The sequence below is a fragment of the Aotus nancymaae genome, unplaced genomic scaffold, assembly GCF_030222135.1.
Source record: "Aotus nancymaae isolate 86718 unplaced genomic scaffold, 86718_ANA_hifiasm-v0.15.2.pri h1tg000021l, whole genome shotgun sequence".
In the NCBI taxonomy this organism is placed as follows: domain Eukaryota; kingdom Metazoa; phylum Chordata; class Mammalia; order Primates; family Aotidae; genus Aotus; species Aotus nancymaae.
Window position 1 is genome coordinate 15027559 of NW_026988433.1, and position 26573 is coordinate 15054131.

General features: G+C 46.2%; 1 protein-coding gene across 2 annotated transcripts in view; it reads left to right on the forward strand.

The window, feature by feature from the left end:
• The window catches only part of VSIG10 (V-set and immunoglobulin domain containing 10), a 78218-nt gene extending 52615 nt beyond the window's left edge, over positions 1–25603 (forward strand). For both annotated transcript variants that reach the window (XM_064379753.1, XM_012468986.2), the window contains 7 exons: positions 9085–9387; positions 11511–11771; positions 14171–14464; positions 17801–17911; positions 18205–18220; positions 20362–20573; positions 22240–25603. In XM_064379753.1, the coding sequence (XP_064235823.1) occupies positions 9085–9387; positions 11511–11771; positions 14171–14464; positions 17801–17911; positions 18205–18220; positions 20362–20573; positions 22240–22295 (1253 nt within the window). In that variant the 3' untranslated portion in view covers positions 22296–25603. The remainder of the gene's footprint in view (positions 1–9084; positions 9388–11510; positions 11772–14170; positions 14465–17800; positions 17912–18204; positions 18221–20361; positions 20574–22239) is intronic.
• Positions 25604–26573: the final 970 nt, after the last annotated feature.

Here is a 26573-nt window from a genome sequence, read left to right on the forward strand (position 1 = left end):
AAGTGATTCTCTTGCTTCAGCCTCCCGAGTAGCTGGGGTCACAGGCAAGGACCACTATGCCTGGCTAATTTTTGTATTTTTAGTAGAGACGGAATTTCATCATGTTGGCCAGGCTGGTCTCGAACTCCTGACCTCAAGTGATCTGTCAGCCTCAGCCTCCCAAAGCGCTGGGATTACAGGCATGAACCACCGTGTCTGGAGCTTATCTGTAGCAGGGATTGGTGCTTATAGGAGCCTGCGGACCTCTGGGATGGGATTTTTAGTGGCAGTCGCTAGGGAGATCAGGAGGCAGTGGGTTGTCACTCTTGCCTATAAAGGTGATATCATAGTCTCTAAGTTTTCCCAAAGACCTTATCCCATTGGAGAAGTACATATTAACTGATTAGCACAGACTATCTGGTGCATTCGTAAGTCATTTTCTTTTCTTTTTTTTTTTTTTTTTCAAAGACGGGGTTTCACCATGTTGGTCAGGCTGGTCTTGAACGCCCAACTTCAGGTGATCTGCCTGCCTTGGCCTCTAAAGTGCTTGGATTACAGGCATGAGCCACCACACCCGGCCTCTTTTTTTTTTTTTTTTTTTTTTTGAGATAGTCTTGCTCTGTTGCCTAGTGCAGTGGTGCGATCTTGATCTCCGGCTCACTGCAACCTCCGCCTCCTGGGCTCAACGAGGAACTCAAGATACTGAGATGTAAATGAACCTTTTGCAGCTCTTGACTGGACAACCTGTATTTGTGGTGGGTAAGGAAAGAAGTGAATTCTGATGTCAAGGAGGACAGCAGAGAACAGGAAGGAGGCAGCCGTAGATTGTTCTAGAACAGGATTTGACAAAATTTTTCCTTTCCTTTTCTTTTCTTTTTTTGAGACAGGGAGGGTCTCACTGTGTCACCTAGGCTAGAGCGCAGTGGTGCAATCACAGCTCACTGCAACCTCCAGCTTCTGGGCTGAAGCCATCCTCCCACCTCAGCCTCCCAAATAAGCTGGGACTACCTGCCTGTACCACCACGCCGCCTGGCTAATTCTTTTGCGTTTTTGAGATGGGGTTTTGCCATGTTGCCCAGGCTGGTCTCAAACTCCTGTGCTCATGTGATCTTCTGCCTCAGCTTCCCAAAGTGCTGGGATTACAGGTGTGAGGTACTGTGCCTGGCCAGCAAAGCTTTAAAAAAATTTTTTTGGCTGGGTATGGTGATTCACACTTGTAATCCTAGCACTTTGGGAGTCCAAGGCGGGTGGATCATTTGAGCCTGGGAGTTTGAGACCAGCCTGGGCAACATGGCGAAACCTTGTCTCTACTAAAAATACAAAAATTAGCTGAGTGTGGGGGAATATGCTTGTAGTCCCAGCTGCTGGGAGACTGAGATAGGAAGATCACCTTAGTCTTGGGAGGTTGAGGCTGCAGTGAGCCGTGATCAGGTCACTGCACTCTAGCCTGGTGACAGAATGAGATCGTGTCTCAAAAAATAAGAAATAAGCTCACGCCTGTAATCCCAGCACTTTGGGAGGCTGAGGCGGGTGGATCACCAGTTCAGGAGATCAAGACCATCCTGGCTAACACGTTGAAACCCTGTTTCTACTAAAAATAACAAAAAAATTAGCTGGCGTGGAACCCTGTCTCTACTAAAAAATAAAAATAAAAAAATTAGCCGGGTGTGGTGGCATGAGCCTGTAGTTCCAGCTACTTGGGAGGCTGAAGCAAGAGAATCGCTTGAACGCGGGAGGTGGAGGTTGTAGTGAGCAGAGATCGTGCCACTGCACTCCAGCCTGGGTGACAAGAGTGAGAGTCCATCTCAAAAATAATAATAAATAATAAATTTTCTTTTTAATTATTTATTTCATTTTAAATTTTTATTCATTTAGTTTTTGAGATGGAGTCTCCCTTTGTTACCCAGGCTAGAGTGCAGTGGCATGATCTTGGCTCACTGCAACCTCTGGCTCCCAGGTTTAAGTGATTCTCTTGCCTCAGCCTCCAGAGTAACTGGGACTACAGGCGTGTGCCACCGCACCCAGCTAATTTTTGTATTTTTAGTAGAGATGGGGTTTCACCATGTTGGCCAGACTCGTCTCAAACTCCTGACCTCAATATATATATAATTATATATATATATATATTTATTTATATATGTAAAATAACTGAGAACTTTTTTTTGCAGTACAGATCTACTAATGAGAAGAATGGAATTTCCTTTTTGGGGAGGATAGTTTCACTTAATTGGGATTCACAGGTAGTGTTCTCTCATCAGATTGATTGAAAGTTCTCATCAGTAAAATCCATCCTTGGCTCATGGGTTACACAGAAACAGATGGTGGGCTAGCATTTGCTAACCCGTGTTGTAGAATCGATCTACAAGTATATACTGATAACAATATCAGATAACACTTACTGAACATTGAGGAGGCTAAGTGCTCTGCTTATATTACCTTATTGGATCCTTCAATAACCCAGTGATACAAGTCATTAGCACTCTTTAATTTTATAGGAAGGGCAGGAAAGTGAGAACGGATGGGACAGCACTTTTCTGAGTTTGTCCATCTGTAAGTGGCAGCGGGATTTACGCCAGGTCTGTCTGAATGCAGAGCACAAGCTCATAACTCCAAGGCTAAGGCATCTGTGTGAGAATGAGTCAGAAACTGACCCTGGCAGTGGCCAAGGGAGAGACAGACAGATTCTTGCTCTGTCGCCCAGGCTGGAGTGCAGTGGCACCATCTCGGCTCACCGCAACATCTGCCTCCCTGGGTCAAGTGATTCTCCTGCCTCAGCCTCCTAAGTAGCTGGTACTATAGACTTGTGCCACCATGCCCGGCTAATTTTTTTGTATTTTCAGTAGAGATGGGTTTCACCTTGTTGGCCAGGCTGGTCTCGAACTCCTGGCCTTAAGTGATCTCCCCGCCTCGGCCTCCCAAACTACTGGGATTACAGGCTCAAGCCCTCGTGCTCAGGCCCCGCCCCCTATTTTTATTTACTTGTCTTTTAATGTCTGTTTCCTCTCCCATCTGTTTGTTTCTCGTAGTGATTGCTACCATCACCCTGTAGGCAAAAGAGAATGGTGGTTTCTGTTTAGGAATATCAGCAGGGTGGAGAGAGAAGTGAGAGGGAAGCAACTGGAATCTCCTCCTTTTGTAGTAAGTTAGGGTAGAGAAAGAACTCTAGGAAATCGAGAAGATGGTGTCAGCTTTACTCAGAAATTGGCCGGGCACAGTGGCTCACGCCTATAATCCCAGCCCTTTGGGAGGCCGAGGCGGGCGGATCACCTGAGGTCAGGAGTTTGGGAGCAACTTGGGCAACATGATAAAAACCCGTCTCTACTAAAAATAAAAAATTTAGCAGGGTGTGGTAGTGTACGCCTATAGTCCCAGCTACTCGAGAGGCTGAGGTGTGAGAATCACTTGAGTCTGGGAGGGGGAGGTTGTAGTGAGCCGAGATTGCACCACTGCACTTTAGACTAGGCAACAACAAAAAAGACAACCCCAGGGGTTTACAGATGAGCTATGAGTTTTGAACACTGAACAATTCAGGAGGCCCCTTTAGGCTTTCTCATTTGCTGTTTTTTCTTTTTAAATTTTGAATTTTTTTTTTTTTTTTTTTTTTTGAGATGGAGTCTGGCTCTGTAGCCCAGGCTGGAGTGCAGTGGCATGATCTCAGCTCACTGCAACCTCCACCTCCTAGGTCCCAGTTTAAGCAATTCTCCTGCCTCAGCCTCCCCAAGTAGCTAGGATTACAGGCATGCACCAACCACCATGCCCAGCTAATTTTTGTATTTTTAGTAGAGATGGGGTTTCACCATGTTGGCCAGGCTGGTCTTGAACTCCTGACCTCGTGATCCGCCTGCCTCGATCTCCCAAAGTGCTGGGATTACAGGCATGAGCCACTGCACCGGGTCTTAAATTTTGAATTCTTCTATCTGCTTCCTTCTCATCCACTCCTTGTAACCAGCTCCGTTTCTTGTTGAGAGCTGTGCTTGTCTAAAATCCCTGCCAGCTGGTTTCTGGGAGTCCACAGTGTCCATGCCAGTGACTGGGACCACCTCCACCCCCCACAACCTGCCGAAGCCACAGTGTGAAAGACACAGACTTGTCCAAGCTGATACAGTACTCGGGCATTGGCTACCAGTACCTTGGACGTGCCCTGTGCTTTACTGGCTGCATGCCAACTGCAGGTACGCCCGAAGACCTGCTGATCCGCATACCTAACCAACTAGCCAGCAACAGTGAATGGGACATTTGAGCACCTCCCAAACCATGATCTAAGTGTTTCCCTGGATGCTTTGTGGGAGGCAACATGATTCCAACAGATCCCTGAAACTGTTAGGAGCCAGCTGCAACTTGATGAGAACATTGTCCTTCCAAACCCATGACTTCTAAAATCTGATGGGTCTGGACATGGGTGAAGTAGGTACCATGCCTACTTCATGGTGTGAGCCACCATGCCTGGCCTATTTTTATTTTTTAAAGAGGAAGTCTCTGGGAGAGGTAGCACACTAAATTACTTCAGGATGAACCGCTGTTAGATACACTCTTTTAAAAAATGTTGGGTCGGGCGCGGTGGCTCACGCCTGTAATCCCAGCACTTTGGGAGGCCGAGGCGGGTGGATCACGAGGTCAAGAGATCGAGACCATCCTGGTCAACATGGTGAAACCCTGTCTCTACTAAAAATACAAAAAATTAGCTGGGCATGGTGGTTGGTGCGTGCCTGTAATCCCAGCTACTCAGGAGGTCGAGGCAGGAGAATTGCCTGAACCCAGGAGGCGGAGGTTGCGGTGAGCCGAGATCGTGCCATTGCACTCCAGCCTGGGTACCAAGAGCGAAACTCCGTCTCAAAATAAAATAAAAATAAAAATAATAATAATAAATGTTTTATAGGGCCAGGTGCGGTGGCTCACACCTGTAATTCCAGCACTTTGGGAGGCTGAGGCGGGAGGATTGCTTGAACTCAGGGGTTTGAGACCAGCCAGGGCAACACAGTGAGATCCTGTCTCTATAAAAAATTTAAAAATTGGCTGGATGCGGTGGCTCACACCTATAATCTCAGCATTTTGGGAGTTTGAGGCGGGTGGATTACCTGAGGTTGAGGGTTTGAAACCAGACTGATCAACATGGAGAAACCCCGTCTCTACTAAAAATACAAAAAAGTAGCTGGGCGTGGTGGTGCATGCCTGTAGTCCCAGCTACTCGGGAGGCTAAGGCAGGAGAATCGCTTGAACCCGGAAGGCGGAGGTTGCAGTGAGCCGAGATCACACCAGTGCACTCCAGCCTGGACAACGAGTCAAACTGCGTCTCAAAAAAAAAATTAAAAAATTAGCTGGTGTGGTTGTGTGCGCTTGTAGTCCCAGCTACTCGAGAGGGTAAGGTGGGAGGATTGCTTGAGCCTAGGAGTTTGAGGCTACAGTGAGCTGTGATTGTGTCACTGCACTCCAGCCTGGGTGATAGAGACTCTATCTCAAATAAATAAATACATAATTTTAAAAAGTAACAAAAACTAAAATAGAAATGTTTGAATTGACAAGTAATAATTGTATATGTTTTGAGGGGATACATGCTTTTCTTCAAGGGTATGTGGCACCTTAAATGCACTGGGTACCAACAACGGAGGGCATTTCAGGGGACAAGAAGAAAGTTCAAAAATGTAAAGAGAAGGCTGGGCGCGGTGGCTCAGGCCTGAATCCCAGCACCTTGGGAGGCTGAGGTAGGTGGATCATTTGAAGTCAGGAGTTCGAGACCATCCTGGCCAACATGGTGAAACCCTGTCTCTACTAAAAACACAAAAATTAGCTGGGCGTGGTGGCGCACACCTGGAGTCCCAGCTACTCTACTCGGGAGCCTGAGGCAGGAGAATCGCTTGAACCTGGGAGGCGGAGGGTACAGTGATCTGAGATAGCGCCACTGCATTCCAGCCGGGAAAGCAAGAGCAAAACTCTATTTCAAAAAATAAAATAAAAAGGAAATGTGAAGAGAAATGAGAACTGAGATGAGGCCTACCAGTTCATCGAGTGTTTCCAGCATGGCCACCATTCCCAGTGCTTTACTGCAGCAATCCCAGGAAGTGGGAACTGCCATCATCCCCTTTCATAGACTGGGAAATGGAGGCTGAGGAGGGTCATTTGGCCAGAGTCAGACAAGTAGTTCATTTCTTCCTTTTTTTTTTTTTTTTGGAGAGTCTCACTCTGTTACCCAGGCTGAAGTGCAGTGGCATGATCTCAGGTAACTGCAGTCTCTGCATCCTGGTTCAAGAGATTCTTTTGCCTCAGCCTCCCGAGCAGCTGGGATTACAGGCATGCATGCCACCGCATCTGGCTAATTTTTGTATTTTTAGTAGAGATGGGGTTTCACCGTGTTTGACAGGCTGGTCTTGAACGTCACGACCTTAGGTGACCCGCCCATCTCGGCCTCCCAAAGTGCTGGGATTACAGGGGTGAGCCACTGCGCCTGGCCCCATTTCTTGCTTTTTAGTATGATATTGTGCTGGGGGTCCCCACGGTTTGACGATTTGCTAAGAGGACTCACAAGACTCAGCATGTAGGATGATTTAATCCAGCAAAAGGATACAAAATAAAACCTGTAAAGGGAAAAGGCGCATGGGAAGAAACCCAGGGAAACCAGGTGCAAGCTTCCAAGTCTTCTAGCAAAGTTGCATGGGATGCAACTTCCAGAAATGAGTTGTGGCAACACACATCAAATGTCTACTAGGGAAACTCATTGGAGACTTTTTTTTTGCTCAAGGTTTTTTGTCGGGGCTTTCTGCTTTGTACTTACCAAATTCCTGCCTCTCAGAAAGCAGAAGTTCCATTTAAGCTACATTTTTTTTTCTTTTGAGACAAAGTTTTGCTCTTGTTGCCCGGGCTAGAGTGCAATGGCACAATCTTGGCTCATCGCAACCTCCGCTTCCTGGGTTCAAGCGATTCTCCTGCCTCAGCCTCCCGAGTAGCTGGGATTACAGACATCCACTACCACACCTGGCTAATTTTTTGTATTTTTAGTAGAGATGGGGTTTCACCATGTTGGGCAGGCTGGTCTAGTACTCCTGACCTCAAACTCCACCTACCTCAGCCTCCCAATGTGCTGGGATTCTAGGCAGGAGCCACCGAACCCCGGCCAAGTTTAAACCACATTGTTTGCCTAGTTTAGGCACAGCAAGCCACTCCTCTCAGTTCTAGGAATGATGGGAATCCTCCTGAAATCCAAGTTCCCCGACAGCAGCCAAGGGCCAGCCTTGCAAGCAGGTCTTTCTAAGGAGAGCAGTCCCAGGACTGCTGTGTTAATTCTTCACTGCACAGAAATACTTTCCATTCTGCAGTGTTTTATCTTGAGACAAGGTCTCACTCTGTCACCCAGGCTGGAGTTCAGGGGCAAGATCCTGGCTCACTGTAGCCTCAACCTTCCAGACTCAAACCAGCCTCCTACCTCAGCCTCCCAAGTAGCTGGGACTATAGGCACGTGATACCACCCCCAGTTAATTATTTATTTATTTTGAGATGAAGTCTCACTCCATCGCCCAGGCTGGAGTGCAGTGGCACGATCTCGGCTCACTGCAATCGCTGCCTCCCGGGTTCAGTGATTCTCCCACCTCAGCTGGGATTACAGTCATGTGCCACCACACCTGACTAATTTTGTATTTTTAGTAGAGAAACGGTTTCGTCATGTTGGCCAGGCGAGTCTCAAACTCCTGACCTCAAGTGATCTGCCTGCCTCGGCCTCCCAAAGTGCTGGGAATTCAGGTGTAAGCCACCATGCTAGCCCTAATTTTAAAAATTTTTGTAGAGATAGGGTCTTGCTATATTTTCCAGGTTGGTCTGGAACTCCTGGCCTCAAGTGAGCCTCCTACCTCAGCCTCCCAAAGTGCTGAGATTACAGGCATGAGCTACTATGCCTAGCCCTTGCAGGGTTTTTTTTTGTTTTTTGTTTTTTGTTTTGAGGCGGCGTCTTGCTCTGTCTCCCAGGCTGCAGTGCAGTGGCAAGATCCTGGCTCACTGCAACCTCTGTCTCTCTGGTTCAAGCGATTCTCCTGCCTCAGGCTCCTGAGTAGCTGGGACTACAGGCGCATACCACCATGCCCAGCTAATTTTTGTAATTTTAGTAGAGATGGCGTTTTACCATATTGGATAGGCTGGTCTTGAATGCCTGACCTCGGGTGATCCACCCACCTTGGTCTCCCCAAAGTGCTGGGATTACAGGCGTTAGCCATCACACCCAGCCTTTTTTTTTTTTTTTTTTTGAGACAGAGTCTTCCTTTGTCGCCAGGCTGGAGTATAGTGGGGTGATCTTGGCTAACTGCAACATCTGACTCCCTGGTTCAAGCGATTCTCCTGCCTCAGCCTCATGAGTAGCTGGGATTATAGGCACGTGCCACCACACCCAGCTAATTTTTGTATTATTTATTTATTTACTTATTTACTAATTTTTTTGAGATGGAGTCTTGCTCTGTTGCCCGGGTTGAAGTACCGTGGTGTGATATTGGCTCACTGCAACCTCCACCTCATGGGTTCAAACAATTCTCCTGCCTCAGCCTTCCGAGTAGCTGTGATCACAGACGTGCACTACCATGCCTGGCTATTTTTGTACTTTTAGTAGAGATGGGGTTTCACCATGTTAGACAGGCTGGTCTTGAACTCCTGACCTCAAGTGATCCACCTGCCTTGGCCTCTCTAAATGCTGGGATTACAGGTGTGAGCCACTGTGCCCAGCCTAATTTTTGTATATTTAGTAGAGATGGGGTTTCACCACGTTGGCTAGGATGATCTCGATCTCCTGACCTCATCATCCACCCGCCTTGGCCTCCCAAAATGCTGGGATTACAGCCGTGAGCCATCTTACCTGGGCTTTTTTTTTTTTTTTTTTTTTAAGGAGCAATGTATACTTTTCCTGTTCTGTAAGGATTTATCCCCCTAATGAAATCTCACATAGTCGCCCAGGATTAAATGAAATGATGTATCGGGCACTTGGCATAGCATCTATCACATGGTATTAGGTAGATATTGTATTTTTCATTGGCTGTTTCCTGATCTATAATAGCTTATATGTCTGTTGGAGTTGGTAAGGCAATTGAATGAACTCTTACATGATTAATGCCATCCCATTCCCCCTGTCATTTCCAGGCGGCCCCTATCAGATTGAGGTTCACATCTCAGCCACCGGCACACTCCCCAATGGCACCCTCTACGCAGCCAAGGGTTCCCAGGTGGACTTCAGCTGCAATAGCACCTCCTGGCCTCCCCCAATGGTTGAATGGTGGTTCCAGGCCCTGAATTCCAGCAGCGAGTTTTTCGGCCACAACGTGACAGTCAACTCTTTCTCACTGTTACTGATGTCGCCAAACCTCCAAGGGAACTATACCTGTTTGGCCTTGAATCTGCTCAGCAGGAAACATCGAAAGGTGACCACCGAGCTCCTGGTCTATTGTGCGTAAGCAGTGCTCCTCTGCCCCACTTCTTCCCCTTAATCCTTTAGGACCTGCATGTTTGTGCCTCTCCCATTTGTCTTTTTTTTTTTTTTTTGAGAGGGAGTTTCACACTTGCTGCTCAGGCTGGAGTGCAAAGTCACGATCTTGGCTCACCGCAACCTCTGCCTTCCAGGTTCAAGTGATTCTCCTTCCTCAGCCTCCCGAGTAGCTGGGATTACAGGTGTGTGCCACCATGCCTGGCTAATTTTGTATTTTAGTAGAGATTGGGTTTCACCATGTTGGCCAGGCTGGTCTCACACTTCTGAGCTCAAGTGATTTGCTTGCCTCAGCCTCCTAAAGTGCTGGGATTACAGGCATGAGCAACCACGCCCAGCCCTCCAAAACATTTTTGTCATCCCAAATGGAAACCCTGTACCCATAAGCAGTCACTGTCATTCCCTCTTTTCCTAAGACCTGGACAGCCCCCAATCTGCATTCTGTTCCTGTGGGTTTGACTGTTCTGGACACTTCATATGAATGAATCATACATGGGGCTTTTGGAGTCTGGCTTCTTTCACCTGGCTTCATGATTTTTTTTTTGTTATTTTGTTTTTGAGATGGAGTTTTGTTTTTGTTGCCCAGGCTGGAGTACAATGGTGTGATCTTGGCTCACTGCTACCTCTGCCTCCCAAGTTCAAGCAATTCTCCTGCCTCACCCTGCCGAGTAGCTGGGATTACAGGCGGCCGCCACCACGGCTAGAGAATTTTTTTGTATTTTTGGTAGAGATGGGGTTTCACCATGTTGGCCAGGCTGGTTTCGAACTCCTGTTCTCAAGTGATCTGCCTGCCTCAGCCTCCCAAAGTGCTAAGATTACAGGTGTGAGCCATCATGCCTGGCCTATCACCTGGCCTCATGATTTTGAGATTCATCTATGTTGAGGCATATATCAGTAATTCATTCCTTTTTATGGCTGAATTATAGTCCATTCCTTGCACAGATGGACCATGATTTATTTCTTCATTCATCCATCTATATACATTCTTTTTGTAGACCCAGTGTGGCTATCACAGGCGTCGGGCCCTCTAGCACTGTTATGAACCAGTGGTCTGTGAATCTTTATTTTAGGGTGGGGAAACACTAACCAAACACTACCATACACAAATATCTTAGACAAAAACTACTACGTCTGTAATCTCAGCACTTTGGGAGGCCAAGGTGGGTGGATCACCTGAGGCCAGGAGTTCTAGACATCCTGGCCAACGTGTCAAAAGCCTGTGTGTATTAAAAAATAAAATAAAGGCCAGGTGCAGTGACTCATGCCTGTAATCCCAGCACTTTGGGGGGGCTGAGGCGGGCAGATCACCTGAGGTTAGGAGTTTGAGATCAGCCTGACCAACATGGAGAAACCCGTCTTTACTTAAAAATATACAAAATTAGCTGGGTGTGGTGGTGCCTGCCTGTAATCCCAGCTACTCAGGAGGCTGAGGCAGGAGAATCACTTGAACCTGGGAGGCAGAGCTTGTGGTGAGCCGAGATTGCACCATTGTACTCCAGCCAGGACGAGTGAAACTCTGTCTCTAAATAAATAAATAAATAAATACAAAATGCAAGGGCAAGGCCGGGTGTGGTGGCTCACACCTGTAATCCCAACACTTTGGGAGGCCGAAGTGGGTGGATCACCTAAAGTCAGGCATTTGAGAGCAGCCTGACCAACATGGCAAAACCCTGTCTCTACTAAAAATACAAAAATTAGCTGGGTGTGGTGGCACATGCCTGTAATCCCAGCTACTTGGGAGGCTGAGGCAGGAGAATCATTTGAACCTGGGAGGCAGAGGTTGCAGTGAGCCATCGTGCCACTCTAGCCTGGGTGACAGAGTGAGACTCCATCTCAAAAAATAAATAAATTAAAAAAAAGAAATGCAAAGGCGAATGAGACCCAGGTCCCCAGAGATTTAACACCCAACAGAGGAAACTGGAAACCTGACTGTTGTCAGGTAGGAATTTGTGCTAGGAGCTACTGGATGCTACACTAACTGGAGTTGCTATCTCTCTGGGACCCTGGTTCTGCAGTTGTAGAGCCAGCCCAGTGGCTGATCCTGGAGCGTGTGAGTGAGCCCATGCTTTCCTCTGGTGTTTTGCAGATCCCCCTCCATCAGCTCCCCAGTGCCGGGCACAGATGGCATCAGGATTGTTCATGCTGCAGCTCACCTGTCGCTGGGATGGGGGATACCCTGACCCTAACTTCCTGTGGATAGAAGAGCCAGGAGGTGTAATCGTGGGGAAGTCAAAGCTGGGGGTGGAAATGCTGAACAAGTCCCAGCTGTCGGATGGCAAGAAGTTCAAGTGTGCCGCGAGTCATGTAGCTGGGCCAGAGGCGGGTGCCAGCTGTGTGGTGCAGATCAGTGAGTCTGTTTTGCTTTGTCTTGGGGTTGGAGTTCAGCTGCCTTCCTTTCTCCTGGGAGAAGCATTTCAGAGTTCTTCTGAGAAAGAAATCCTAGGATGTCAGAGTTGCCTGAATTCCTTCCCTTTCTTCCTTTCTTTTTCTTTATGTTTCACTCGTTTCAAACTTTAGAGATGCTTAGCTCAAGCTTCTTGCTTCTAGTCCAAGCTATTTTCCACTTGACAAATACTAATTGAGCACCTGCTATGTATCAGGTGCAGTTTCTAGATGCTGAGGATGGAACGGTGAAGAAGACAGATGAGGTTAATCATCTTTTGTGTCTGTCCATTTACTGTTGCTGTAAAGGAATACCTGAGGCTGGGAAGTTTATAAAGAAAATTTTTTGTTGTTATTGTTGTTGTTGTTTTGAGACAGAGTCTCATTCTGTTGCCCAGACTGGAGTGCAGTAGCAAGATCTTGGCTCACTGCAACCTCCACCTCCCAGGTTCAAGTGATTCTCCTGCCTCAGCCTCCTGAGTAGCTCGGACTACAGGCGTGCACCACCATGCCCACCTAATTTCTGTATTTTTAGTAAAGACAGGGTTTCACCATGTTGGCCAGGCTGGTCTCAAACTCCTGACCTCAAGTGATCCACCTGTCTTGGCCTCCCAAAGAGCTGGGATTACAAGTGTGAGCCACTGTGTTTGGCTGAAAATTACTTTATTTGCTCATAGTTCTGTAGGCTGTGCAAGAAACATAGCACCAGCATCCGCTTGGCTTCTGGTGAGAGCGTCAGGTTGCTTCTGCACATGATGGAAGGTGAAGTGGAGCCAATTTGTGCAGAGATTCATAGTAAGAGATGAAGCAAGAGAGAGAAGGAAGGTGCCAGGCTCTTTTTAACAACCAGCACTGGCTGGGTGCAGTAACTCACACATGTGATCCCAGCACTTTGGGAGGCCAAGGCAGGTGGACCACCTGAGGTCAGGAGTCAAGACCAGCCTGGCCAACATGATGAAACCCCATCTCTACTAAAAATAAAAAAAATTAGTTGGGCATGGTGGTGCATGCCTGTAGTCCCAGCTACTCCAGAGGCTGAGGCGGGAGAACCACTTGAAACTGGGAAGCAGAGGTTGCAGTGAGCCGAGAGTGTGCCACTCTCCACTAATTTTTGTATTTTTGTTGTGGGAGTTCCCTCCCACAACACTGGGAGTTACAATTAAAAAAAAAAAAAAAGAAATTTCTGGAGTTGCTTCATTAGGAAGGAAATACAGTGTTCCTCCCTTATCCACGAGGGGTACGCTCCAAGATCCCCAGTAGATGCCTGAAACCGTGGGTAGCACTGAACCCTATATATACTGTGCTTTTCACTATACATAAATACTTATGATGAGGTTAATTTATACATTAGGCACAATAAGAGATTAACAATAGTAACTAATATAAAAATAGACAAGTATAACAATATACTGTCATAAAAGTTATGTGAATGTGGTCTCTCTCTCAAAATATCGACTCAGCCTTGTGGTAAATAAAGGATCATGCAGGATGGTACGAGATTTCATCACACGACTCAGAACAGTGTGCAACTGAAACTTAGGAAATTGTGAATATACTAAAAAGTACTGCAAGAAAAGAAAAGATAAAAATTTATGAATCGGCCAGGCACAGTGGCTCACATCTGTAATCCCAGCACTTTGGGAGGCCAAGGCAAGTGGATCACCTGAGGTCAGGAGTTTGAGACTAGCCTGGCCAATATGGTGAAACCCCGTCTCTACTAAAAATACAAAAATTAGCCGGGCATGGTGGCAGGCGCCTGTAATCCCAGCTACTCAGGAGGCTGAGGCAGGAGAATTGCTTGAACCCGGGAGGCGGAGGTTGCAGTGAGCCAAGATTGTGACACTGCACTCCAACCTGGGTGATAGAGTGAGACTCTATCTCAAAAAAAAAAAATTGTTTCTGGAATTTTCCATTTAATATTTTTGGACTATAGTTAACTGTGGTAACTGAAATCTCAGAAAGTGAAATCATGGATAAAGTGCACTGGGGCCAGACGCGGTGGCTCAGGCCTGTAATCCCAGCACTTTGGGAGGCGGAGATGGGCAGATCACCTGAGGTTGGGAGTTTGAGACCAGCCTGGGCAACATGGTGAAGCCCTATCTCTACTAAAAATACAAAAATCAGCCAGGTGTGGTGGCACATTCCTGTATTCCCAGCTACTCAGGAAGCTGAGGCAGGAGAATTGCTGGAACCCGGGAGGGAGGCAGAGGTTACAATGAGCTGAGATTGCGCCACTGCACTCCAGCCTGGGCAACAGAGCAAAAACTACACTTCAAAAAAGGACTACTGTAATTTTCTTGAAGATCTCAGGCCGTGAGTTGGATCTCTTTAAGCATTTGTCTTTCTTTACCTTCTGATCACCAGGGGGTCCCTCTGTTCTCTCTGAGCCCATGAAGACTTGCTTCGTGGGGAGCAATGTGACGCTCACCTGCCAGGTGTCTGGGGCCTACCCCCCTGCCAAGATCCTGTGGCTGAGGAACCTTACCCAGCCCGAGGTGGTCATCCAGTCCAGCAGCCGCCATCTCATTACCCAGGACGGCCAGAACTCTACCCTCACCATCCATAACTGCTCCCAGGACCTGGACGAGGGCTACTATGTCTGCCGGGCTGACAACCCCGTTGGGGTGAGGGAGGTGGACATCTGGCTGAGTGTAAAAGGTGAGTGTTGGAACTGGGCCTGAAAGAGGAGGGTTCAGAGCTTCAGAGCACCCAGCACTAGGCTGGGGACAGCCTGGTGCCTGTCACTGCCAACTGGGAGAAGGCATATCTGCTTGCTTATGGCTTGACAAGGTGTCTGGAAGAAATTACTATCCAAACCTACTCGGTAACATTTGCATAGGGAACAATAATTACATACTACCTGTACACACCAAAGAATAGATATCTAGTGTATGTCAGTTGGGAAGCATAAGAGCAAAATGAACACCTAAGAAACTCATCTCATTTAGGATACAGAACAGTACGAACATGCATTAGGTTACTTGTTTGTCACAGAACCAGGTTTAAGAAAACAACAGTAGGGCTGGGCGCTTGCTCAGGCCTGTAATCCCAGCACTTTGGGAATCCGAGGCAGCTGGATCACTTGAGGCCAGGAGTTCAAGACCAGCCTGACCAACATGATAAAACCCCATCTCTACTAAAAATACAAAATTTACTTGGGAGGCTGAGATGAGCAGATCACCTGAAGTTGGAAGTTCGAGACCATTAGCTGGGCATGGTGGCAGGTGCCTGTAATCTCAGCTACTTGGGAGGCTGAGGCAGGAGAATCACTTGAACCTAGGAGGCAAAGGTTGCAATGAGCCGAGATCACGCCATTTTACTCCAGCCTGTGCAACAGAGCGAGACTCTGTTGAAAAAAAAAAGAAAATAACGAAAGAACTTTAAAAACAGGATGCCCACTTAAATTTGAGTTTAGAAAAATAAAAAGTGCTTTTTTTTTTTAAGTATAAGTATGTCTCAAATACTTCATGGGACATACTTACACTAAAAAACTATTCATCATTTATCTGAAATCCAAATTTCACTGGGCATACTGAATTTTATCTGGCCACCCTCCGTGTAGGACTAGTCTCAATCTGGGCCTCTCTTGAAAGGTAACCATGATCCTGAATTTTTTGTTTTATTTTTAAAATATTTTTTACTATATATGTCCATACTTTTCTCTTTTTGTTTTATTTTTTATGGAGATGGGTTCTCTCTATGTTGACCAGGTTGGTCTTAAACTCCTGGCGTCAAGTGAGCCTCCCATCTCAACCTCCCAAAGTGTTGCGATTGCAGCCATAAGCCACCACACCTGGTCTCCTTCTTTCTTCCTTTCCCTCTTCCCTTGCCTTTTCTCGTCTCCCTTTTTCCTTTCCTGCCTTCCTCTTTTTTCTTTTCTCTTATTTCCTTTCCTTTTCTCTTTTATTTCCCTTCCTCCCCCATTCCTTCCTTCCATCTTCTTTCTCTCTTTCATTTTTTTTTCTTCTTTTTACTTTGTGTGTGTTTCAGTTTTTACGAGTGTGAGCCAGCGTGCCTGGCCGTGTATTCAGATTTCTAAATAATATGTTGTTAGTTTTGAATTTTAAAATTTTTTTGTGGGTACTAACAGCATGATTCCAACTATATGACATTCTGGAAAAGGCAAAACTATGGAGATAATAAAAGATCAGTGGCTCCCAGGAGTTGGTGAGGGGGCAGGGGTTGGAATAGGCAGAGCACAGCGGATTTGTAGGGCGGTGAAAATACGCTGTATGATATCATAGTGATGTATACATGTCATACATTTGTCTAAATCTGTGGAGTGTTGAACATCAGGAATGAACCCTAGTGCAAACTATAGATTTTGAGTGATAATGATGTCAGTGCAGGTTTGTCTATTGTAACAACTGTACCACTCTGGTGCGGATGCTGATGATGGGGGAGGCTGTGCGTGTGTGGGAGCAGGGAGTACATTGGGAACTCTCTGTACTTTCTGCTCAATTTTGCTGTGAACTTAAAACTGTTCTTGGCCCGGTGCAGAGGTTTGTTCCTGTAATCCTAGCACTTTGGGAGGCAGAGGCAGGAAGAGTTCAGGAGTTCAAGACCAGCTTTGCTTGTGGCTTGCCTGGGCAATATGGGGAAATCCCGTCTCTGCAAAAAATACAAAAATTAGCCAGATGTGGTGGCACGCACGTATAGTCCCAGCTACCGGGAAGGCTGAGGTGGAAGGATCGCTTGAGACCTGGAAGTAAAGGCTGCAGTGAGCTGAGTTTGTGCCATTGCACTCTAGCCTGGGAGACAGAGTAAGACCCTGTCTCAAAAGAAAACTGCCCCCACCAAAAAACAAAACAAAACAAAACAAAACTGCTCTTTAAAAAAAAGACAAGGCCAGTTGCAGTGGCTCATGCCTGTAATCCCAACACTTTGGAAGGCTGAGCCGGGCAGATCACGAGGTCAGGCGTTCAAGACCAGCCTGACCAATATGGTCAGGAGTTCAAGATTAGCCTGGCCAACATGGTAACACCCCCTCTCTACTAAAAATACAAAAATTATCCAGGTGTGGTGACGTGTGCCTGTAATCTCAGCCACTCAAGAGGCTGAGGCAGGAAAATCGCTTGAACCTGGGAGGCAGAGGTTGCGGTGAGGTGAGATCGTGCTATTGCACTTCAGCCTGGGCAACAACAGTGAAACTCCATCTCAAAACAAAACAAAACAAAAAAACCCAAAAAACAAAAACTAAAAAACAAAACACAAACACACAAAATTGTTACCATACATATGTAGTCTCAAGTTTCTCTCTCTCTTTTCTCTCTTTCTTTTGCAGAGTTTCACTCTCACCCAGGCTGGAGTGCAGTGGCACGATATTGGCTCACTGCAACCTCCACCTCCCAGATTCAAGCTATTCTCATGTGTCAGCTTCCTGAGTAGCTGGGATTACAGGCGCGTGCCACCACAGCCAGCTAATGTTTGTATTTTTCGCAGAAATGGAGTGTCACCATGTTGGCCAGGCTGATCTTTAACTCCTGACTTCAGGTGATCCACCTGCCTCGGCCTCCCAAAGTGCTGGGATTACAGGCATGAACCACTGTGCCCGGCTGTTTCTTTCTTTTTTTTCCCCAACATGAATCACCATTTGTTCTAGTACCATTTCTTAACTAGTGCTTCCTTTGCTCACCACCCTGTCATACATCAAGTATGTTTACATGTGCACCTGTTCCTGCAGTCTCTGTTCTGTTCTGCATTGATAACTCTTACACTCTTACTTACCATGGCCTTATAAATAGTCTCAGGGTTTGGTAGACAGAGAGATTTTAACTTTCCATTGTTTTTTCACATTCCTTGCTCCATCTGATCCCCACAAACTGTGTCTGAGGTTGGGTGATAAAATATTTATCTGGCATTACAGACAAGTCATAAGCCTTACCCAAGGTCAGGAATCAAGACAAGAACTGACTCTGTGCAGAGAAAGGGCGGTGTTGTTCTAATTGCACACATATCTGGTGGAAGAATCAATGGTGTGATTTGTCTTTACAGAACCTTTAAACATTGGGGGCATTGTGGGAACCATTGTGAGCCTCCTTCTACTGGGACTGGCCATTATCTCAGGGCTTATGTTGTATTACAGCCCTGTGCTCTGCTGGAAAGGTAAGGGCTTCTCGGGTCCTTTAGCTTCCCTTCCAGACTTCTGGAAAAGGTGTGGGGTTAGGGAAGGGTGGCCCCTGTCATACTTCCACCTGAAGTTCCATATTCTGGGCTCCTTCATTGGGTCAAGATGTACAGTAATAAGTCACCTAAGTACCATCCCAGGACACCCTATCGCCTGTCATATTGAGTCAGTTTTCTTATTTGTTCCTCTAGTAAATGTTAGCCTGCTTAAGAATCTGTGAGATTGAAGTGGATGTTACCGGATATTAATGGTTTTTCCTTTCTTTCTTCAGTAGGAAACACTTTCAGGTGAGTATTCCTTAGACTTAAATCAAAAACCCATTTTTATGATCTGTCTTCACTCCTGTTTTGTTCCCTTCCTTTCATAAGAACAATAATAGCCACTACCATTGAGGACCTACTAAGTGCTAGACATGGGTCTAGGGGTTTCATCAGGCATTCTTCTAAACCCTTTCATCATCTCCTCGGGGTGGTGGTGACGTCTCTATTTTCCAGATGGGGGATGGAGGCTCAGTGAAGTAATTTCTGTAAGCTCATTCAGGAAGTAAGCAGCAGTGCCTTCCTTCAGGTCCAGGTCTAATCGATTCCAAAGTCAGTGTTCTTTTACAATACCAAACCTCAGGGCTGGATACATTGCAGGTCTGTCACTGAGACAGAAAGACAATGTGTACATTTTGAGCCAGTCATTCATGTGTTTGTTTTATTTAATTTTCTGAAAAGAGCTAAAAGGAAGAAACTTCAGTCATGGTCTTACAGTTTTGTTTTTGCTTTTTGTAATTTTTGAGACAGTCTCACTCTGTCGCCCAGGCTGGAGTGCAGTGGCACAATCTTGGCTCACTACAACCACCACCTCCCAGGTTGAGGCCATTCTCCTACCTCAGCCTCCTGAATAGCTGGGATTACAGATGCGTGCCACCACAGCTGGCTAATTTTTGTATTTTTAGTAGAGACGGGGTTTTACCATGTTGGCCAGGCTAGTCTTGAACTCCTGGCCTCAAGTGATCTGCCTTCCTCGGTTTCCCAAAGTGCTGGGATTACAGGCATGAGCCACTATGCTTGGCCAGTTTTACGGTGTTTTGGAAGACTACTCTGAGCATGCCCAGAAGCCCCTCCCAAAGGGAAACCCCAGTAGGGGCAAAGGAATCAAATGGAACTTGTGTATTTCATTTCCTAAGGAGATTCTAGGTGGGAGCAAAGTGCTCTTTTCTATGATCCTATGGAAAAACAGTTCTTTACCTATTCATAATGACAGGATATTATTGTTCTGGGACCATCTTTTGTAGCAAAACATTACCTTTACTCCTCTGTATTGGAGGGCCATTCTCTCAATAAGCCTGTCATTCCCTGGGCTTATTTCTCACAGGAGATGTCAGTGTGGTATAGTGGGAAAAGGCATTGGGACTAGTGGACTTGGGTCCAAATGATAAGCTTTGCCATTCCCAAGCCCTGTACCCATGGAAAATCCCTGACCCTCTCTGAGCCCAAATCTCCTGATCTGTTTCACTGAGAGGGTTTGTGAAGATTAAATGAGAATGTAACATAGCTCCTTAGGCAGGTGACTCACCTGTGGCATGCATTCTTTCTTCCTGAAGAAATGCACAGTCCACGCTGGGTGCTGTGGCTCATGCTTATAATCCCAGCACTTTGGGAAGCTGAGGTGGACGGATCACTTGAGGTCAGGTGTTCGAGACCAGCCTGGCCAACATGGTGAAACCCTATTTCTACTAAAAACACAAAAAGCCGGGCATGGTGGCACCTGTAATCCCAGCTATTCGGGAGGCTGAGGCAGGAGAATCGCTTAAACCCAGGAGGTGGAGGTTGCGGTGAGCTGTGATTGTGCCACCGCACTCCAGCCTGGGCAACAGAGCAAGATTTCATGTAAAAAAGAAAAAGAAAAAGAAAAAAAATGCATAGTCTGGCTGGGTAGGCAGAGTTAGTGAGCTGGCGGTAGATAAACTACAGAGCAATTAAATGCTACACCGCTGGGCGTGAACTCCAAATGCAATCATTAATTCCGGCCCTTAGGGGGAGGGAGAGGACTTTACCTGGGTCTTCCATAATGACAAGGAGGAGAGACTTTGGTAAATGGAGCAGAATGAGGGCATTTCAGAAAAGGAAAACCATTTGTCCACCTGCTGTAAGGGGACATGAAACTGGTAGATGCCTGAGACATGGTCACCTGCCCGAGGAGCAGGGAAGGAGTAATAAAACAAACCCAGCATGAGATAAGATCATCTGAAGCAATTTGTGGCAGCATCTCCCTCTGCGGTTACAACCACACCATCATCTCATGACTTCATCCAGCTGAGTGCATGAGGAAGTTTCCATATTGCTAATGGGGTTGCAAAGAATCTAGTGTTTCCTATTCAGTGAGGGCTGAAGTTGGGAAAAATAGGAAATCTTTTTATTCTTCCCCCTTTGGTAATTAGGGGCCAAAACATGGATGATGTCATGGTTTTGGTGGATTCAGAAGAGGAAGAGGAGGAGGAGGAGGAAGATGCTGCAGCAGAAGAGGAGGAAGGAGCACATGAGAGAGAGGAGTTCCCAAAAGAAATACCCAAGCAGAACCACATTCATAGAGTGACCGCCTTGGTGAATGGGAACATAGAACAGATGGGAAGTGGATTCCAGGATCTACAAGGTAAGCTCTTTTTCCTTAAACAAACAGAAAACAAAAAAAACCTCTGAGCTAGGCATGGTGGCTCAAACCTGTAATCTCAGCACTTTGGGAGGTCAAGGCAGGAAGATCGCTTGAGCCCACAAGTTTGAGTCTAGCCTGGGCAACATAGCAAGACTCTGTCTCTACAAAAAAAAGAAAAGAAAAGAAAGAAAAATTAGCTGGGCGTGGTGATGTGCATCTGTGATCCCAGCTACTTGGGAGCTGAGGCTGGAGGATCGCTTGAGTGTAGGAGGTCCAGGCTGCAGGGACCTATGATTGTGCCACTGCACTCCAGTCTGGGCAGCAGTGGAAACCTGTCTCAAAAAAAAAAAAAAAAAAAAATCCCACAAACCTCTGAACTGCTGCAGTGAGCTTCCCAGTAGGAAATCTCTAAGGGGTGAGTTTGGTTTTCTAAGGCTGGGGAAGATAGCTAAACTTTAGTGTAGAACCTGAGACTACTATCTACTACCAACACAAAAACTGACAAACATTTATCAAGGTCCTGCTCCAGGGTAGGCACAATATTGTTATTGTGGGAGAAGAAAAGTGAGACAGGTAGTGTCTCCAGACAGGGAGCTTTACAAGACCAATTCAGGTGAACAAACTCAAACCTGCAGGGGAAATGGAAACAGGAGCAAGACTGAACCAACACTTTGAGAGAGCAGTAGAGAAGCTGTTGCTGGAAGATATTTGATTAATTGCCTGATGGACCATACATTTAAAAATTATAGGTGCTGCTGGGTGTGGTGGCTCATGCCTGTAATCCTAGCACTTTGGGAGGCTGAGGCAGGCGGATCACCTGAGGTCAGAAGTTCGAGACCAACCTGATCAACATGGAGAAACCCTATCTCTACTAAAAATACAAAATTAGCCAGGCCTGGTGGCACGTCTGTAATCCTAACTACTCGGGAGGCTGAGGCAGGAGAATCACTTGAACCCAGGAGGCAGAGGTTGTGGTGAGCCAAGATCGCACCATTGCACTCCAGCCTGGGCAACAAGAGTGAAACTCCCTCTCAAAAAAGAAAAAAAAAAATTATAGGTGCAGTGATTCATGTCTATAATCCCAGCGCTTTGGGAGGCCAAAGGGGAGGATCACTGGAGCCCAGGAGTTCGAAACCAGCCTGGGCAACATGGCAAAACCCGTCTCTACTAAGAATACAAAGAATTAGCTGGGTGTGGTGGCATGCATCTGTAGTCCCAGCTACTTGGGAGGCTGAGGTCGGAGAATCACCTGAGCTTGGGAAGTTGAGGCTGCAGTGAACTGAGATTGTGCCACTGCACCAAAAATTATGGGACCTCAGCCAAGGATTAGAGCCTGGAGGGGTGCACTGGTCAGGGGAAGCTTTATGGAAGAGATGGACATGAAGCAAGGCTTTAAGGACAGTTGAGTTGGAATAAGCAGAAAGGAGAGAAGGTGTTTCAGGTGAGGGCAGGGGCCTGAGTCGAGGACATGAAGGGTGGTCAGTATGAAGCATGCCTAGAGGTTTTAAATGCAGAAAACAGGTGAAAAGGGGAAAACACACCTTGCCCATGAGATCCCATTCTGTAGCTCACCAGGAAAGGACTAGAAATCCCTGATTGATGACTGATGGTGGAAATAGAAACACATTCTGATTACCAAGCATTGGGTTTATTTCTCCCTGTGCAGATGACAGCAGTGAGGAGCAAAGTGACATTGTTCAAGAAGAAGACAGACCAGTCTGAAGAAGAGGATGCTCCATGGTTGTCTTGTTCTGAAAGCTTGGAAAGCTACATTGAAGATGAGCTCTTCATTCAGCTTTGACTTGACCTATACCCCTGACGGGGGGGCTTGCACTAGCAACGTTCGGGTCTCAGCAAAAAACCAAGCACACACGTCTTTCCTTCCATTTATTGAAAAACACTGGTTTGGTTTGGTTTGCTCTGAGTATTCCTAACGGTGTTTAAAAGCTTTGAGAAGGAAGGCTGCGTTGCTCTCTGAGGTGCCACTTCTGCTGTGAATCCTGGCTTTACCCAGGTTGATCTACTGTGACAGATGCTGATTTGGAGGGAGCAGGGGTAAGGGAAGCACTGAGTCTTGGTGCCTTTTGCCGCTATTGTTTTTTCTTTCTTTTTTTGAGACGAAGTCTCGCTCTTTTGCCCAGGCTGGAGTGCAGTGGCGTGATCTTGGCTCACCTACAATCTCCGCCTCCTGGGTTCAAGTGATTTTCCTGCCTCAGTCTCCTGAGTAGCTGGGACGATAGGTGCACACCACCATGCTCGGTTAATGTATTTGCATTTTTAAGTAGAGACAGGGTTTCACTATGTTGGCCAGGCTGCTCTTAAACTCCTGACCTTGTGATCTGCCTGCCTTGGCCTCCCAAAGTGCTGGGATTACAGGTGTGTCCACTGTGCCCTGTCTTCCTTTGTCACTATTAAAGGTTTGTAACCAGCTTACCCCAGCCACAAAAGGGAGTGATAGGGAAACTTCCTTTATCACTGCTCGGGTGAGCTCATGACCAAGAAACCAGGCAAATAGTTGATCCCTGGAACAGGTTAAGTTTCAGCTACCATAACCAATCAGAGGAAGGCAGTTTGCTTTAGGCTTTGGAGTTAGAAACACCTGAAGTTGAATCTGGGCGCTGCTGCTTCCTTCTTTCAAGGGCTAGGGCACGATTCTTTACCTCTCTCTTGGCCTCGATTTCCTCACCTGTAAAAATAGGCGAGGAAATTGCTCACCTATTGTTTCTTGTTCTGAAAGCTTGGAAAGCTACATTGAAGATGAGCTCTTCATTCAGCTTTGACTCGACCTGCACTCCTGGCGGGGGGCTTGCACTGGCAATGTTTGGGCCTCAGCAAAAAACAAAACCAAGCACACACATCTTTCCTTCCATTTATTGAAAAACATCTTTGTAAGATCACCTGCTAAATACGAAAATCTGACTTGAATTAGCACTCTTTAATGTTGCGTATCTGCTCTAGTGAGGAAGACCTAGGGCTTAAAGGGGAACTTCCTTTCTCCAATTCTAGGAACTGGGACTCTAAAATGAGAAGCTGGTTGTCTGCAGTAACCCTGCAGGGGTGGTTGGGGAAAGTCTGTTTTCTTGGATGAAGGGACTAAACTAAGCAAATCAGAGCACTGTCTTAACCATTTTTATTTCCCTGGAGATAGAATTGTTTTAAAAAGAGTTAGGGAACTGGTAATAGGAAGTGCTTTTCATTATAACCTCACATTTTGCAGAGCTTCATATTTATATAAAAGCCTCCCAGGTGATACACTATTGGCTTGCAGACTTTCCTATGCTTCATTTCTCCTGTTGCTTTGAAAGAAGGCAGGAGGCATATTCCATAATGGAGTATCTGGTGATAAGAACTGCTTGGGCAAACCAGCTCATCTGGACTGTTTATCTGGGAAATAGGAAGAGGAAAACTTGTTTCCTTCCTGCTTCTTAAGGATATTCTGAGGGTACACTGATCAATAACACTAAATTTGGAATGAAAGTAACGTGATGAGTTTAGGCTGCTGATGTTTCCAGTAGATCCTTGTATAGTTTTGAGATTTATGTTTTGTGATTTCATCTAAATTTCTTAAAGTCAGGGACCTTATAAGGGTGCAATGGATGTTTGCTAAATATGGAAATCTGACTTGAATTAGCACTCTTTAATGTTGCGTATCTGCTCTAGTGGGCAAGACTAGGGCTTAAAGGGGAACTTCCTTTCTCCAGTTCTAGGAACTGGGACTCTAAAATGAGAAGCTGGTTGTCTTAAGTAACCCTGCAGGTGTGGTTGGGGAAGATCTGTTTTCTTGGATGAAGGGACTGAACTAAGCAAATCACTAGAAGGATGCCCTGTCCCCTGCTCAGGACATTGGGGAGCTCAGGAGTGGGCTGCAATGTTTACCTCGCAGGAATAGCTGTGAATTGCAGTTCTACTAGGTTTTTGCTTTTTGTCTTTTGCTGCAAACGACCCCACATACTTAACCAGTCTCAAAAGTGTAAGTATCATTTTAGAATGAGATACTCAGCTGGCTTCTGAAGTCTCTGAATGCTGAGTGAGTCTCTCCTTTAGGGTCGTTGGCATTCAAATTCCAGAACTGAAGAGTCTACTATTCAGAGGCCACAAGATTAAAAAAAGAAAACACAAAAACTGTTGAGGGGGGAAAAAATCCTAGCTGGGAACACAGAGAATGTTTTGTAAGATCACTGGGATATTTTCCATAACTTCCTCTTCTCTTGCACACACATCTGTTGATAGGAAATATTTGAGGGTTTTTCCACTACCAAATGGGAGCTGCAAGGTCCTGGTGCTGAACACTATAAACCTTTAACCAGCTGAGCTGTGACTGCTGTCACATATCTGAGTCCTGTGTGTACCTTAATATCCTGGGTCAGATAAAGCCCAGGTCTTCAAGTTTTAAGGATCTTTGAAGAATTAGGACTGCTTTTAAGACGATCCATGCCCAAGTCCACAAGCATGGGGACAATGGATTACAGTTGGTATAGTAAAGTCCAAGTTGTTACATTGTGCTTTAAAAAAAATCTTATCTGCATGTACTGTAACTTAGAGACCTTGAGATCTATTTATCAGAACCAGGAAGACAGACACTTCAGGTCCATTGCAACTGACTTTTTTTCTCTCAAAACCTGGTGGGGACCCCAGAGGGGGGCTCCACAATTCTGTGGCTTTGATATTAGCTCCAATTCTCACAAGCACATACAAGGCCTGTAATTGCCACCGGAAAACACAGGATGGAAAATTGCAATAACCCATGCACTGAGACTTAGAAACATCCTTACTAGGTAAAATGTATTATGATGCAATAAGTGCCAACCGATATTTGTCACATTGGGACTGGCCAGGAACTGCTACAAAGAAAAACAGGCAGCTCCTTCTCCATTATTTACATTTTAAGATATGGTGGGAGTTGGGAGAAATTAGTTCTGAGGTTATCATATGCATTTTTTAACAAAGATAATGGAATAAAGCTATTTTTAAATAAGTGCTTTTGTGATCTTGAGACCTGATTAGTAAACTGAAAAGACTTTGAAAAACGAGCTTGCCAAAGTTTTTTTTTTTTTTTACCCGCTTTTTAAATACTGTCAACAATATTCTTCCCTTGCCCGCCCCCCTGCCCCTCTCCCTTTTTTTTGAGATCTAGTTTTGCTCTATTGCCCAGACTGTAGTGCAACGGCATGATCTCGGCTCACTGCAACCCGGCTTCAAGTGATTGTCCTGCCTCAGCCTCCCAAGTAGCTGGGATCACAGGCACCCGCAACCACCAGCTAATTTTTATAGAGACAGGGTTTCGCCATGTTGGCAAGGCTGGTCCAAGTCTCCACCTCAGGTGATCCACCTGCCTCAGTCTCTCAAAGTGCTGGGATTACAGGCGTGAGCCACCGCGCCCTGCCTCCTTACCCTTTTATTTTTTTCCATGACGTGTAAATAAAAAGGAGGCCTGGAAGACTCCAGGAATCGAAGGAATTGGGAGACAAAAAATGGAGACTCAGAAAATTGGAGAAGGGAAAAATGGGAGGGGGGAGGCTGGACAATAAGACGGGGGTCTTCAGGAGGTGGGAAATTAGCGATTAAAAGAGAGCAGAGGTGGAGGAGGCCGACACTGGTGCCGGGATAAAAGTGGAGGCCCAGAGAAAGGGGTGGGCTGGGCCGTTTTTTTTTAAAATTGAGAAACAGAAAATGAAATATCCAGTGGAAAATGAAGGGTGAGAATGTGGCATGCTGAAGTTAAAATGGGCGGCGAGAAAAGAACAGGTAGCCAGAGAAAAGGGGGAGATCAAGAAACTGGCGGGTCCTAAAAAAAAAAGGAAAAAAACCGGCCAAGAGGGGTGAACAGGGTTAGGAGGCCAGACGGGACACAGGAAGTAAGGGTCACAAGAAGGACGTACCCAGGGCTCATAAAACAGGGGCCTGGGTTAAAATAACAAAAACATTAAAATGGAGGGACCATGGTGGAAAAGAACATGGGAACCAGGAACCTGAGTTACCGTAGAAAATAGGTTGCGTTAG